The sequence below is a fragment of the Echiichthys vipera genome, assembly GCF_963691815.1.
Source record: "Echiichthys vipera genome assembly, chromosome: 17".
Lineage (NCBI taxonomy): Eukaryota > Metazoa > Chordata > Actinopteri > Perciformes > Trachinidae > Echiichthys > Echiichthys vipera.
In genome coordinates this window covers 23177295-23191547 of record NC_139842.1, presented here as the reverse complement: position 1 = coordinate 23191547, position 14253 = coordinate 23177295, and the positions used below count along the sequence as shown (strand labels likewise).

The following is a 14253-nucleotide window of genomic DNA, read 5'->3' as shown; positions in this document are numbered from 1 at the left end:
AAAAACAATCTCCGTCCACACATTTGTTTGAGCTTTAGAAATCGCCATCCATATTAACACACCTGATAATGCTAATCACATGAACAATAAAGTCATGAAGCAGGTTGTCAAATGTTGCTCTGCAGTTGAAAATCCTGGATGTATAGTCTTTAGAAATGCAACAAGTTCTTTGGAGGAAGAACAATGTTGGTGCAAAGAAAGGGCTGAGATTTCTTTGCTTCGACGAGGTGGAACTGTTACTGAAAGTAACACGAGTATACGGAGGAAACAAAGGCAGAAACACAGATTGAGAGTTGTTGGAAAGCAAATACGGCGACATACTAGAGCATTATCCATCACTGGGGGAAGTCATGGCAAAGACAACCACACAAGAAGGATTAAATCACATGTGGTCTGTCAGCCTGTCTCACTGATAAGACTGACTGGATGGGCTTGGACAGACATCATCATCAGTTCTCCATTTCTGTCTAAACTAAAACATAACCTCCGAGTTTTCAAACCAAAACGGGCTCAGCAGCGTTTCCAAACGTCTCTGTAATTAAGAAAACGGAAGAACGTACAAGAGCAGTGGAAATATGTCACGTGAGACACTAAATAATCACAATAAAACCACATTACAGGGTCCTTAATTCAAAGCGATCACAAAATCTGTCTGTAATGTCTTTACACACATGAGCCACTTGGACATAAAGAGAAAAAGTATTTTTTTTCCATAACATAAATATAATTTTAAAAGGTTTTTAAATGTAACATAGTAGTGTGAATGTAGCCTGAATTATTCTGGTAAAGCACAGATTTACCTGACCATATCTGTCACTTCCTATTCCAGACTGGAGAGGGAGAAGTCACAGGGAATTGATTCCTCCAAGACTGGTAGCAGTCTGAAGACAGCAGAGGATGTCAAGGCCCATTTGGAGAATCAGCTGAAACAGGCCAGACTGGCTGCCCAGCAGGTGGGAGCACTGTACAACACACACACACACACACACACACACACACACACACACTCAAACTCACCCAGCCCTGAACAAGCCCCTTTTTCAACAAACTCTATATGCCTAAAAATGTTTTTTTCACAGAAGCGTCTGGAGCAGCCGAGACCAGGTACACCTGCCACAACAACCACCACCACCACCTCGGCCAGCACTCCCAATACTGCCAGCAGTCTGAGCACCCCAGTGTCCATTGGCCAGAAGACAGGCGAGATGACATCTGGCACTAAGTTGGTCCTGGCCTCCAAACTGGGCTCTCCTGCTCCCTTCCAGCAAGACAAAAACTTCCATCAGTCTTTTGCTTCCTGGGTCAAGCAAGGTCAGACCAACAACGGCTCAGGTAAGATCATTTGAATGATCTTGATAGCATCTGATATCCTACATAGAGTGGTGTAGTGTTGTGCTCCCTCTCATCCATCATGTTCTGTCAGAGGCAGGCAGACAAACCACTTTGTCACGATACTTTTCTTTGGTGTTCCCGGTTTTGTTTTTAAATATTTGACAGCCATATTAGTTTGTAAGAAGTCAATCATTGGCATGACTTTCCACAACTGTTTTTTGTGTGTCAGTGTTCCACATTAGTAAATGTGATTGACTTGCCGTAATATCATTGTGGCTCGTGGTGTCCACTTTCAATCCTGTTAAAACTGGATTTTCAATTTTGAGTCCTTTATCCTAAAGGGATACAGGAGAGTCTGTGTATCCTCACAATTTAAACACATGGGAAAGCAAAATGACTCTGAAAGCTTTGCATTTTGGCCTTGTAGTGAAGTTAATTTTGATATGGGATACATGGGATGACAAAGTCACTTCTTTTTGACTCATCAGCCATCCTTAAAGTAGCTGTACTAAACATTGAGAGCATTGATATAGCAGCAAACAAGTATTTGGTGTGAGTTCCTCTGTTTTGGTAGCCAGTCCTGCTGCAACTACACCTGTTCATGGAGGCTATCCTAGCCTTTTTTCCCATCATTTCAAGTACAGCTCCTTTATCACTGGGCCATCTCCTAATGAGAGGCTTCACCCTCCATCCACCCATGGTCCCAGTTAACCTCCTCGTCTTCCTCGTTTGGGGGTTTGTTCACTTTTGTGCTTCATAGTTTTTGGGGGCTACTAGCTCATTTATTATTATTAATATTAATGTATGCGGGGTCACCTAACTTGAGAATAGCTACCTTAAGTGTGAATAACCTGAGTAATCCAGTCAAGAGGAGAAAAGGATAAAACACAAGTTAGTTCAGAACTTAGACTCTATTTACTGTATGCCACAAGATTCCCAAGCATTGTGGACCTGGGATTGATACCCCCTTAAAAACGCCACAAGGAGCTGGTTGGAATTTGACCCCTCAAAACCAGGACATTGGCTGGACATTGTAGAGGAGATGTACTTAATATCTAAGGTCTAAAGCAGGAGAAAAAGATTGGTTGTGGTCTCAGCTGGTCTGAAAAGAATGGATCAAAGGTTTTAAAGAGAGCTGAGTGCCCCCCTTTTTATATATATTTTTGTCATTGATGTTGTTTTGTTCATTGTAATAGTTACTGAAAAATAAATAAAAAGTCAAAACCCGGCAAAGCAATGATCTCAAACAAACCAAAATCAGCCTCTTTGTCACTCAAACCTGCCAGTGGACACCACAGCCGTAGACTGGCTGTCGTGGTGGCCCTTGTGGGTATGCGTGACTGCAGGTGGCATGGTGTGTCTTGCAGCCTCCATTGGCTCGGTGGCCACCGTGGCTAGCTGCATCGCCACCTCAGAGCAAACCTTCCAGATCGCTGGCAGCACAGTGACTGTTGCTGGCCAGGTCCTCGCCACCAAACTCCCGCTCCCCGCTAACAGCAAGATTGTCACACTCAACATGCCAACCGCTCAAGGAGGTAGGGAACACGAGCGTCATCCATTTCCGCTGGTTTGTGCTTACACTTGCCAAAATGGATGGAAGATTGTCTTGTGGCAGGCTATTGGCACTGAGCATGAATGATGCAACCGGTGTTACTTTTGTACTTTTATTTAAAACATTTTTACATTGGATGGATGTGGCCAAACGTTAGATAGGAGTATTTTGTCTGAGCTTTTCTTCGACTTGTGTATAACCTACAGTTATCCCATAACCTGAAGCTTTTTCAATTGCGTTGGAGATCTTCCCCACACACAGTGCATGCCTCGCTGCTTCTGTACATCCTTGACCTGTATCACTGCATGCACCCAGTGGGTATTTGCTTCTTTCCTTACCTAAGTGTTCTTATCATCAGGTGTAGTCCAGCAGAAAGTCTTGGGCATCTTCCCCTCTGGGCCTCCTGCAAACCTTAGGACATACAGCACACTGCATCCTACGACGGGCAACATCAACCTCAGAGCCACCAGCTCCTCGACTACCCAACAGCAGGTCTTTTGTCTTTCACCCTGTCCTTGAGGATTTTTACTTGAAGCTAGGGAAAATATTAAGCACAATGGTTGATGATTTCACCTTTTGGCTTTGTGTTCCAGGTCGTCGCAGCAGGAGGCCAAACGCAGCCTGGCACGTCTATGAGCCAGTCACCTGCCTCTGTGGGCACAGCAATGATCAGAAGTCCAGCGTTGGCTCAACAAAGTGGTCTGTCTAACTGATCATATCTTTTTGCAAATGTGTATCTTCAGCCTTCTTGGCTCATGCTGTACAAATAACATTCTTTACACCCTCCTCATCCACTCCAGGCCAGCCTCAGCAGGTACTTGGTAAACCAGGTCTTGGTCCTACACCTGTGCAGACGACTACAGCTCAGAGAGCAGCAGGTGCTGCACCTGGACCTGCACCCGTAGCTACCCCCAGACCACAGCAGGGTCAAGTTAAACTCACTATGGCACAGCTCATGCAGTTGACACAGGGTGCTCAGGTGAGAGCACATTTTTCCTATTGTCTTTACACGTTTTCATCCTTTAGTGAAAGCCTTTTGGTGTTAATTTGCCCTTGTAAAGTAGATCATAACTAATGGTGGTGTATAAAGAGTGAAATATATCAGTGTTCCCTGAAGGCAAGATTCCCTTTGTCTCCAACTCTGCAGGGCGGTAACCCAGGTCTCACAGTGGTGATCCAGGGTCAGGGCCAGACCCAGGGCCAGCTGCAAATCATCCCACAGGGTGTAACAGTCATCCCTGTTCCCGGTCAGCAGTTAATGCAGGCAGCCATGCCCAATGGCCAGGTCCAGCGCTTCCTCTTCACTCCCATGCCCGCATCCTCATTAGCTTCAACTACAGCACCCATTCAGACCCCTCAAACCCAAATGTCAACTCCAGCCCAAGCCAGAGCCCCTGCACAAGTCCAGACCACCCCCTCAGCCCTAGCCCAAACCCGAATGACTGCCCCTGTACCTGCCCCAACACAAATGCCTAGTTTGGCCCCCACAGTCCCTGTGCAAACCCAGATTGCAGCCACTACCCCCTTATCGGTCCCTGCACAATATCAGATCTCCACTCCTTTGCCTGCCCTGCCACACGTTGCAGCCCAGGCCTCGACACATGTTTTATCCTCCACACCAGCCTCTGTTCCCGCACTTCCCCAAGTGGCAAGATCTGTGCCTTCCCCAGCACAAAATGCAGGTACAGTTATGTCTCAGACACAAGTCTTCACCTCGGCCTCAACCCCTGCTCAAAACCAAGTCCCAGTGATGGTGCAAACCCAAGTCTCCACCCTTACCCCAGGCTCACTCCCTACGCAAACCCAAACTGCTGTGTCGCTACCTGTCCCAGGACCAGTTGCCCCTCAAGCACAGCTCCAGACACATGCCTTCAGCCCTGCTCCAGCTTTAGCCCCTGTCACGTTCAAGGCTGCTGCCCAAGTTACTGCTACAGCAGCCGCCACTAACTCTGCCCAAATGCCTGCATCTGCCTCTCTTCCCTCACCTGTCCAATTTCCAACCCCTGCCCTTGCTCCTGTCTCTGCTCCTGTCATAGCTGTTGTGTCCACCCAAATTGCTGTCCCGTCCCCAGCCAAAGCTCTTACTCAAATCCAGGCCACAGCTCCTGTTCCTCTTCATGCTGCCCTAGCGAATGCCGTTGTCACACCAGTCACAGCCACCTCTACAACACCTTCAGTGCCAGGTAAAGAACCCACAAACACTCATCAACAACATTGTGTTTTAGTCATTTTGTTCATATTTGACGGTTTACTCTCTTTAATGCATTGCTTCTCTGTCCTGTTGTAGCTCTAATAGAGCAGAGGGCAGCTCAGCCCCAAGTTTGGACTCCAGCTTCACCTCAAGCTCAGACTCCAGTTCAGCCGGCTCAGCAGGCTGCACCCCCTGCTCAGACACCTGCCCTGGCCACTGTTCCCACCTCTGCATCAGTCTCCATGCATTCACCCGTTTCCCCTCTGCCTCAAGCATCTCTTTCTCCTCAAGCTCAAGGACAAGTCCAGCACCCTACCGTTGTATCCATGCAGCAGGTGTCTCAAATCCCAGTTTCAGCGGTGCAGGTTCATATGGGATTACCAGTCTCTTCTGTTGTTACTACTGTCAGGCCTACTGCACCTCAGCTCCAGCCTCAAACCCATACTCAACTTCAGCCTCAGCGTCAAGCCCAAATCCGTGCCCAGATTCAGGTCCAGCCCTTTGGCCAAGTCCAAATGCCACACATTCAGGCCCAAGCACAAGCCCAAAGCCACCCCCAGGTCCGAGTTCAGTTTCAACCACAAACTCAGCAACCACCCCAAGTCCAAATACAGCCCCTCACTCAAAGTCAACCTCAGGTGCAGTTTCAGTCCCAAAACCAAACCTTGCCCCAGGTCCAGCCCCAGCTCCAATCAAGGGTCCAGCCTCAGTACCATCCCCAGGTACAGGCTTCATTTCAAACACAGCTTCAGACCCAACCCCAGGCTCACCGACAGCCCCAGGTCCAGTCTCCACCCCAGGTTCAGTCTCAGGCTCAAACTCAGCTACAGCCCCAGATCCAAACCCAACTCCATCCCCAGGTTCAGGTCCAGTTCCAGCAACAGAGCCAGGTTCACCCACAACAGGCCCTGCAACAACCCCAGGTTCAAACTCAAGTCCAGACCCAGCCCCAGTTTCAAGTCCAGTCACCGCAGCAGACCCAGGTCCAGCAACAGATTCAGGTCCAAGCCCAACCCCAAGTCCAAGCCAAGCTTCAAGTCCAGTTCCAGCCTCAGAACCAAACTCAAGCGCAGCCTCAGCTTCAGGTCCAGTCTCCAATCAGGCATCAGCTTATCACCGTTCCCGGCCTCCAACAGCCTGTCCAGCTGCTCTCAGCTTTACCACCCCATGTTGCTGCCCAGATCCAAGCCCAGATCCAGGCACAGGCACAGCAGCAGGGTGGCACAGTTCCCCAGCAGATCAAACTGCAGCTGCCTATCCAGATCCAGCAGACAGGGGGGCAGATTCAGGCCCACCAGATCCAGAACATGGTGACCATACAGGCACCAGCGAGCGTCCAGGAGCAGCTGCAAAGGATGCAGCAGCAGCAGCAACATCAACAGCAGCAGCAACATCAACAGCAGCAGCAACATCAACAGCAGCAGCAGCAACAACAGCAGCAGCAACAACAACAACAACAACAACAACAGCAACAACAACAACAGCAGAAGCAGCAGCAGCAGCAACAACAACAAAAACCAAAGAAGAAGAAACACAATGAGGCTAAAAGGGAACAGAAAGAGCAGAACCTGCAGGCAGTTATCCCTGGGGACGGCATTCAAAAACAGGTGGGACTCAAAAAGAACAATTCACAATGATTCAACATCATTTGTTTCAGTATCTAGAAACTAAACCCCCCCCCAGACATGTTTTAATACATGTATACAAATACTCGCCTTTGAAAATAATGTGTCTGATATTTTTTCTGCAAAAAAAGTATAAATTCCACATTAACATACCTAAAAAGTCACCTTCTTCTTCTACCTTAAGCATCCCAGAATCTTGAGGTGGCCTCTCACTCTATCTTCAGCTGCTCTAATAAAAAGGAAATAAACGCCTTGAAAAATAATCTTTTAAAAAAATGTATGTGAGCTGCCAGCTTCCGGTTTTCACATCACACTTGTATAAGACTGACTTCCAAACTAGTTGTGATGTCACAAATCTTACTCATAGGCCCATCCCCTTTTAAAATCAGATTTTCAATAAGCACAAAGAAACTTTCCACTTTCAGCAGATAGATGTGAAAACAGCCTTTTGGTTTCAACCTAAGCATTATCCTGCACAGTGAAGCTCACACACACAACTGCAGGAGAATAGAAGAAAACATATTCTTGTGTGGAGGGGGACTTTAACATTAGAAACTTAGTATTGACAAAATGTTTTGTTGACAGGTTGTCGTGAAGCAGAGTGCTTCAGCAGAACAGCTGAAACAGAGGAAGACCCTGGCTGCAGCTGAGCGAGAGGAGAACCAGAGGTTTGGGCCATAGTTATTTTCCTGTGTATTTTCATGACATTCACTGCATTTCACCTCCCTCTTGTTCATGTATCCTGTTTTAAAAGTTTACTGGATTTGCTGTCCTCTGTTTTCAGAATGATTGTGTGCAACCAGGTGATGAAATTCATCCTTGACAAGATTGAGAAGGACGAGAAGCAGGCAGCTAAGAAGAGAAAGAAGGAGGAGGTGGTGGAGCAGAAACGCTCCAAACAGAATGCCACCAAGCTGACTGCACTGCTGTACAAGCACAAGGAACAGCTGAAGGCTGAGATCCTGAAGAAGAGAGCCCTCCTGGACAAGGAACTGCAGCTGCAAGTACAGGTGAGGTTATGTGTAGAGCATAAGATATCCAGGAATCATTCTTTGTCGGGTGTGAAATAAAGAGGAGGTACTAAACGTTCCATTACATGTCTTGTCTCCTTGTCAGGAGGAGCTGAGGCGGGACATAGCCAGGCTACAGAAAGAACAGGACAAAGCCAGAGCTGCTATTGTCCAGGCTGCTGCAGCAACTGTCAAGGCAGCCTCTTCCCACTCCTCCCATCCCTCTCACTCTACACATTCCTCCCACAGCACCCACACAGCCACCTCCCCTTCCTCATCCCATAAGCGCAAGAGGGAAGAGGAGCGCGATAAAGACAGAAACAAAGAGAGGGACAAGCACCACGAGAAGAAGCGGGACCGGGATAAGGAGCGAGACCGATGTAAAGACAGAGATAAAGACAGAGATGTGGATCGAGAGAAAGACAGAGACCGTGAGCGCGACAGACATCGGGACAGAGACAAGGACAAAGACAGGGACAGAGACCGGGACAGGGACCGAGACAGAGACAAGGACAGAGATCCCAGTGCGTCAAAACACAAGAAGAAGAAGAAGCTCTCTTCTACCTCAAAGGACCACAAGAAGGACACCAAATTGTACTGTATCTGCAAAACAGCCTACGACGAGTCAAAGTGAGTGATTACATTACTACATACTACTGCAATGACACGTGATGTTGTGATGTCGATTTAAGTGAGTCAAAACTGATTTTTCCCTCAGGTTTTACATAGGGTGTGACCTGTGCTCCAACTGGTTCCATGGCGCGTGTGTCGGCATCACAGAGAAAGAGGCCAAGAAGCTGGAGGACTTTGTGTGCAATGACTGTAAACGTGGTCAGGAGGCAGGAAGCAATGAGGAGTTGTACTGCATCTGCCGGACTCCATATGACGAATCACAGTATGGCTCCTCATTAATGACATAACCGTTGTCATCTTCTTGCATGTAGAACCTTTGGTGTCCATAATTCTCCACAAAGCACAAAGGCGGTGCAGACATTGTTCCTCTGTCCTATACCCGTTCGTCTGGATGTGCATGCTTTTGTGAACTAACCAGGGCTTATCCCATTTTCTACCCGCAGATTTTACATAGGCTGCGACCGCTGTCAGAACTGGTACCACGGGCGCTGCGTCGGCATCCTGCAGAGCGAGGCCAATCACATAGACCTGTATGTCTGCCCGCAGTGTCAGTCAACAGAAGATGCTATGACGGTCCTCACGCCGCTCACCGACAAAGACTATGAGGGGTTGAAAAGAATATTACGCTCGTTACAGGTATGGATCCTGGGTTTGTCCGGATATATTTATTTATATAATATTATTAACCTTAAATATAAAGTAAAAACAAAATTAAAAAGTGCTTTCAAAGAAGGCGAGAAAATAAGAAGCCGTTAATGTATGAAAATGATCCAATTCAAAGAAAGTTACAATAGTAATATAAGCGCTATCAGTAGAGCTGCATTGATTAGTCCATTCATTCGGTTGACAATTTTATTTTTTTCAAATAAATGTCCAAATTCTCAGATGTACGCTTCTCAAATGTAATATTTTCTGGTTTCTTTCCACCTCTGACAGTAAACTGAATATCTTTTGAATTGTGGATCACCAAGACATTTGAGAACATCATCTTTGGCTTTTCTTTCTCTCGCCATTATCAGGCGTTTTGTAGACCAAACAACTAATCGATTAATCAAGAAAATACTCAACAGAATAACCCATAATGAAAATAATAGCAAGTTGCAGCTTCAACTATAATATAAACCTCACATTACCCTGTGCTGTGTATGCCCAAGACAGTGGATATTATAAACTCGTAGTGGAACCTATCTGGGACACCCATACCTTTTTGATTTTTTTTATTCCCACCACATATACTTTTGACCTTTTAAAACCATTGGTGGAAACGGGCAGGTGGCTATGGCAGAAATTGACAAAGATGTTCACGGTAGTTTTTACATTTTCTGCCCTCAGCCCCATAATGATCTATGAGACAGGCAGTGTTTTAAGTTCTTCTCTTATTGTTTTAAAGGCGATAAGAGATTTCATGTGAACTGATTCAAGGGAATCTCTTCAACTCTTACCGCGGTTTACTTTATAGCCAGATAACTCGCGTGATATTGAAAGGGAAAGGTTGGGACACATCAGAAGTTACATCTGACAAGTTTGATCCCTCCGTACAGCTTCATTGGCTCTTAACGCACACGGCATGTGATGTGCCTCATGACAGTGCCAAAGCCATAAATATGTAACAAAAACTGTCAAAAGCTTTTTCAGCATCCAGGTATCAGGCCATCAGTTTCTCACAACCAAGTGTGTACAAATGTGTTCTGTAATCATCTCTTGTTCTTTCAACAGTCTCACAAAATGGCATGGCCTTTCCTTGAACCAGTGGATCCCCACGACGCACCTGATTACTATCGTGTTATCAAGGAGCCAATGGGTAAGAACGATGACTGGCTCTCCATGCTGTTTATTTCATGGTATTGTGTCGTGTGCATTCAATATAAAAAAACAAATTTCTCTGTCCCTTGTAGACTTTTCCACAATGGAAACCCGTTTGCAAAAGCGGCATTACAACAAGCTCACAGAGTTTGTGGCCGACGTGACCAAAATCTTCGACAACTGTCGCTACTACAACCCCAACGACACGCCCTTCTTTCAGTGTGCTGAGGTGCTTGAAGCCTTCTTTGTACAGAAGCTTAAAGGTTTCAAAGGGAGCAGGTAAGGCCACATGCTCCCACCACTACTGCAGACTCTCAAGGTCCCCAAGTCTCTCTCTCCTTTTTCCATGCTTGTGTTTACCTGTTGTAAAGCTTTGACTCTGGCCACACCGGCTGTCACTCTCAGTCTTTTCTTGATTTATGCATTTATGCCTATCATTCACCTTTTTACTTATGTTTATCCCACTAGCATGTGTAGAAAGTGTCATTTTGCAGAAGAATGTGCTTTACTTGTAGAGCAGAGTGGGCTTAAATCTGTCACTGTTGCTTGCCGTACTAAAACCAACAGAGCTGACAAACGTTAAGACATTATCAGGGTTCCCTCTGTCGCCGAAAAACCGGGAAGTTAGAAACTAGTTTTCCAGTTATGGAAATTCCTGGAAATAATCTATGTTGTCCTGTAAAAATGTAATGTTATTTTAGCCCCTCACTCAGAACACCTACGTAAACCATGGTGTGTATTTAGTTTGAAACTCGACTTGTTGGAAGGATCAGCTGCACAATAAGGGAGCGCTCTGACACTCTAAAGTGTCGGAACGATACCTTATTTTTTCAGCTCCTGTGTCAGTCACTCTGCGGAACAGAAAGACTTTTTTTTCTGGAGCCAAATTCTCTGAAGCCCAGTGGAAATGCTGTAGATAGTCATAGTTTTTCTGAGTTTTATTATGAGCAGCATCATTGCTATAATGCATATAAAAATTCTGTAAGTAAACTTCTGCATTTACTTTTCCTGCTCATCAATCTAGTGCCTCAAAGCATAATTCCGGCGTAAAATCATCCTACGGTCTTTCTCGGCACTTGCATACATCGAATAAGCCATCGAGACAGTTTTTGTTGTGTATGAACTATTATGGGATAAATACGGTAGTTGCTTACAGTCAGACGTGGCTAATTAGCTCGGGCAGTACGGTGAAGGCATTAAAACGTCTCTGCAGTAGCATGATAAGAGTCTCGACACATAAAACAAAGCACCAACAACGTAGTTAGTGAACCCAGAGTTTATTAAAAGAGTGTTTTAAGACTTACCTACTGGCCCCTGTACCAGCTCCTCTCATAGTAAAGTCCATTCAAGTGTATAACCAAAGTCAATCCCAAAGGAAGGAGCCCATTGGTGCTTTGTTTTGTGTGTAGGGAGTCTTCTCGTGCTGCTGCAGAGGTTTGCTGTTATTTTGAGCTGTATTAGTGGTTAAAAAAGACGTTTGAATGCCTTCAATTAACTGCCCCGAGCTAATCAGTGTTAGCGACTCTACAGTAATTTCTCCGCTAATAGTTCATACACGAAAAAACCTGTCTCGATGGCTTATTTGATGTATGTCAGTGCCGAAAAAGACCATGAGATGATTTAACGTTGGAATTACACTTTAAGAAAATAATGAATAAAATAAGATGTTATGCCAAAATGAATAGAGCCCCTGAAAACTACACACAGCACAAATGTGAGCTTTAAATAAATGTCCGTCACACTTGAAATTGAACTTGAACATTTAGGTGTTCCTGTTGATCAAGCGTGTGGCTGTAGTTGCCACCTACAATGAACTCTGCATCATTAAAAAGGGAGGAATAAAACTAGGCTTAAATGTGCTGCTAAATTATACAACATTTGCATTTTCAAGGAAAACTCCTGGAAATGATTTCTGAAGAGCGGAACCCTGATTATGTCCGAGGTTTTAACAGAACTTGGCGCTGTTACATCTGTATCGTGTGTCATCTTGCATTTGTGTCTGTTCACCTTTGCTGCATGCCCTTTTGATTTATGCCATCCCATTTTCTTCTGTCTTACAGATTGTCAGATTCTTAAGTGGGCCAGTCTAGCTGGAGTCTGGACTGGATGCTGGGTTCTCTAGTAATTATGACATGGGGAAACGTTCTGTTCCCAGAACGGCAAACAAATCTGTTAATAAAAAAAGAAATCACACAAAAACACACACGCACGCACGCACACACAAACACCAAATGTGCTTTCATGTAAATGCCACCGATTTGACATTTTTGGTAACCATTATAATATTCAGTTGAATCACAGAACGGCAGCCTTGTTGACGTGTGTTCGATCATGTAAGCGAGGGACATGCTCTCTTCTCATCATTTTCCTAAATCTGGCCCTATCCATCAAAGTAGCGGGAGTGTTTTCAGTGGGATTTTAAATGCATTTTAGTTCCTAACTTGTATTTATTTTCTATCTGAGTTGAATTGGATCATGTGTTGACCTGACCAGATTAAAAAAAAACATTATATAAAGCTGCATATTTTATTATATAGAGATATTTATGAGAAGTTTTGTATGTTACATCCCTTTTGAGTTTGATTGAGCTGGTTGTTAAGGTGGTTGTCTTGAATGTACATACTTTTTATCATGTACAGTGGTTGTAAGATGATATATCTGTGTTCGAATGTTTTAAATAATTATGAAACAGATCATTTTAGATAGTATTTTGTGAGACTAAAATGTACTACAGAGCGAGGAATTTGAGCGTGTCTTGTTCCTCGCTTCACAAAGTAACCTCAGTTTGTTAGTTGTGGAAGATTTCTTCAGTAATAAAGGCATTCCTGGTAAATCACACCAACATGGCTGCAGGATCCTCTGCCAACCCCCGTTGCATCCTCCCGTGTCTTGCTTGTCGAGATGTCACAACAATAAACGAAATAAATGTGAAGGGCTCTCAACTTTCCCCTCTCTTCATTTTGTAGGTCTCATAACAACAAGCTACAGTGTTCGGCAGCCTCTTAGAAAGCATCGCACATTGCTCAAACAAAATGCACTTGCCAAGAATATGGCTTTTCTGAACTGTAACTCTGTGACAGACCCTGCCTCACCCCGTGTTTGGGCTCTGCTCCTCTGACTGTCGGTGCATCCAGCACTGCTGCTTTCACAGAACCGTTCAGGCAGAGCTGCCTTCTGCCCGTTGGGGCTCTAAAGGGACCGTTTTGGACCCGTCTTCATCAGTGGGACTGTACTGTGGAGCGTGAGCACCTGAGGCGTTTCAGAAGAAAGTTTACCTCGGAGAAAAGACTCTTAAGGAGCTCTCATATTTCCATGTTTATTTTTTGATCTCAGTCTTTTTATTATTTCTTACTTTGTTTTGTTAAACCCCGTCAGGCCATCCCTGTGGTCATCATGTCCAATGAGAAATAAGAATTTGAATACTGACATACAATGGCTGAATTTTACTGAGCATAATGTATCAAGAGCTTTGTGTCTAAATTGGATCTGCGGAACAATGTTTTTTCTCCCGTTTCCACTCGTCGTTTAGTCTGAAGTGGCATGAAAGACACTTGTACGAAATATCTGGACATCAGTAGTGTGCCTGGTTAAACTTCTATAACCTACTGAAAGTACAGTAATAAGCTATTGTAAAGGAATGGCTCTGCAGTAGTGACTGACCGAGAAGGTTGAAACGATGTATTTGAAGGTTCCTGCCCTGTTTGTAAAAAGAAATATTGACATGATCTTTCTTTTTTTTTTTTTTTTGTATTACATCTGAAGAATTATTGATGTATATGGAACTTAATAAAATGGAAAAGACTGATTTCTTCCGTGTGCGTTTGTGGCAGACGGGTGAAGTTGTTGACTATTATGTAAAATGGTTTAGTATAATGTTTGCGTTTACAGAGCAGCTCAAGAATTATGATGTAAAGCCGAAACAGCCATAGAAGTGACAAAACATTAAATGGGGTTATGATTCCTTCTGGTTCAGTAGCAGTCTTTTGGGGTTTTTATACCACTCTTAAGGAATGCATAAAAACTGTATAAATCAATTTTTAAACCGTCTGAAATGGGGAACATTGTTCTTGATTTAAGAATATGACACTCCCCTATCCAAGAATAACT

General features: G+C 44.7%; 1 protein-coding gene across 4 annotated transcripts in view; it reads left to right on the top strand.

Annotated features, from left to right (window-relative positions):
* The window catches only part of bptf (bromodomain PHD finger transcription factor), a 33571-nt gene extending 19619 nt beyond the window's left edge, over window positions 1–13952 (top strand). For 2 of the 4 annotated variants that reach the window (XM_083930700.1, XM_083930697.1), the window contains 16 exons: window positions 830–953; window positions 1080–1332; window positions 2700–2867; window positions 3243–3376; window positions 3478–3583; window positions 3685–3863; window positions 4032–5067; window positions 5172–6682; window positions 7286–7368; window positions 7485–7710; window positions 7817–8340; window positions 8429–8605; window positions 8787–8979; window positions 10060–10144; window positions 10239–10425; window positions 13113–13952. In XM_083930700.1, coding sequence (XP_083786826.1) covers window positions 830–953; window positions 1080–1332; window positions 2700–2867; window positions 3243–3376; window positions 3478–3583; window positions 3685–3863; window positions 4032–5067; window positions 5172–6682; window positions 7286–7368; window positions 7485–7710; window positions 7817–8340; window positions 8429–8605; window positions 8787–8979; window positions 10060–10144; window positions 10239–10425; window positions 13113–13152 — 5026 coding nt within the window. In that variant the 3' untranslated portion in view covers window positions 13153–13952. Of the gene's footprint in view, window positions 1–829; window positions 954–1079; window positions 1333–2699; window positions 2868–3242; window positions 3377–3477; window positions 3584–3684; window positions 3864–4031; window positions 5068–5171; window positions 6683–7285; window positions 7369–7484; window positions 7711–7816; window positions 8341–8428; window positions 8606–8786; window positions 8980–10059; window positions 10145–10238; window positions 10426–12206 lie in introns of all 4 variants that reach the window. The other 2 variants (XM_083930698.1, XM_083930699.1) reach the window with 2 other exon arrangements.
* Window positions 13953–14253: the final 301 nt, after the last annotated feature.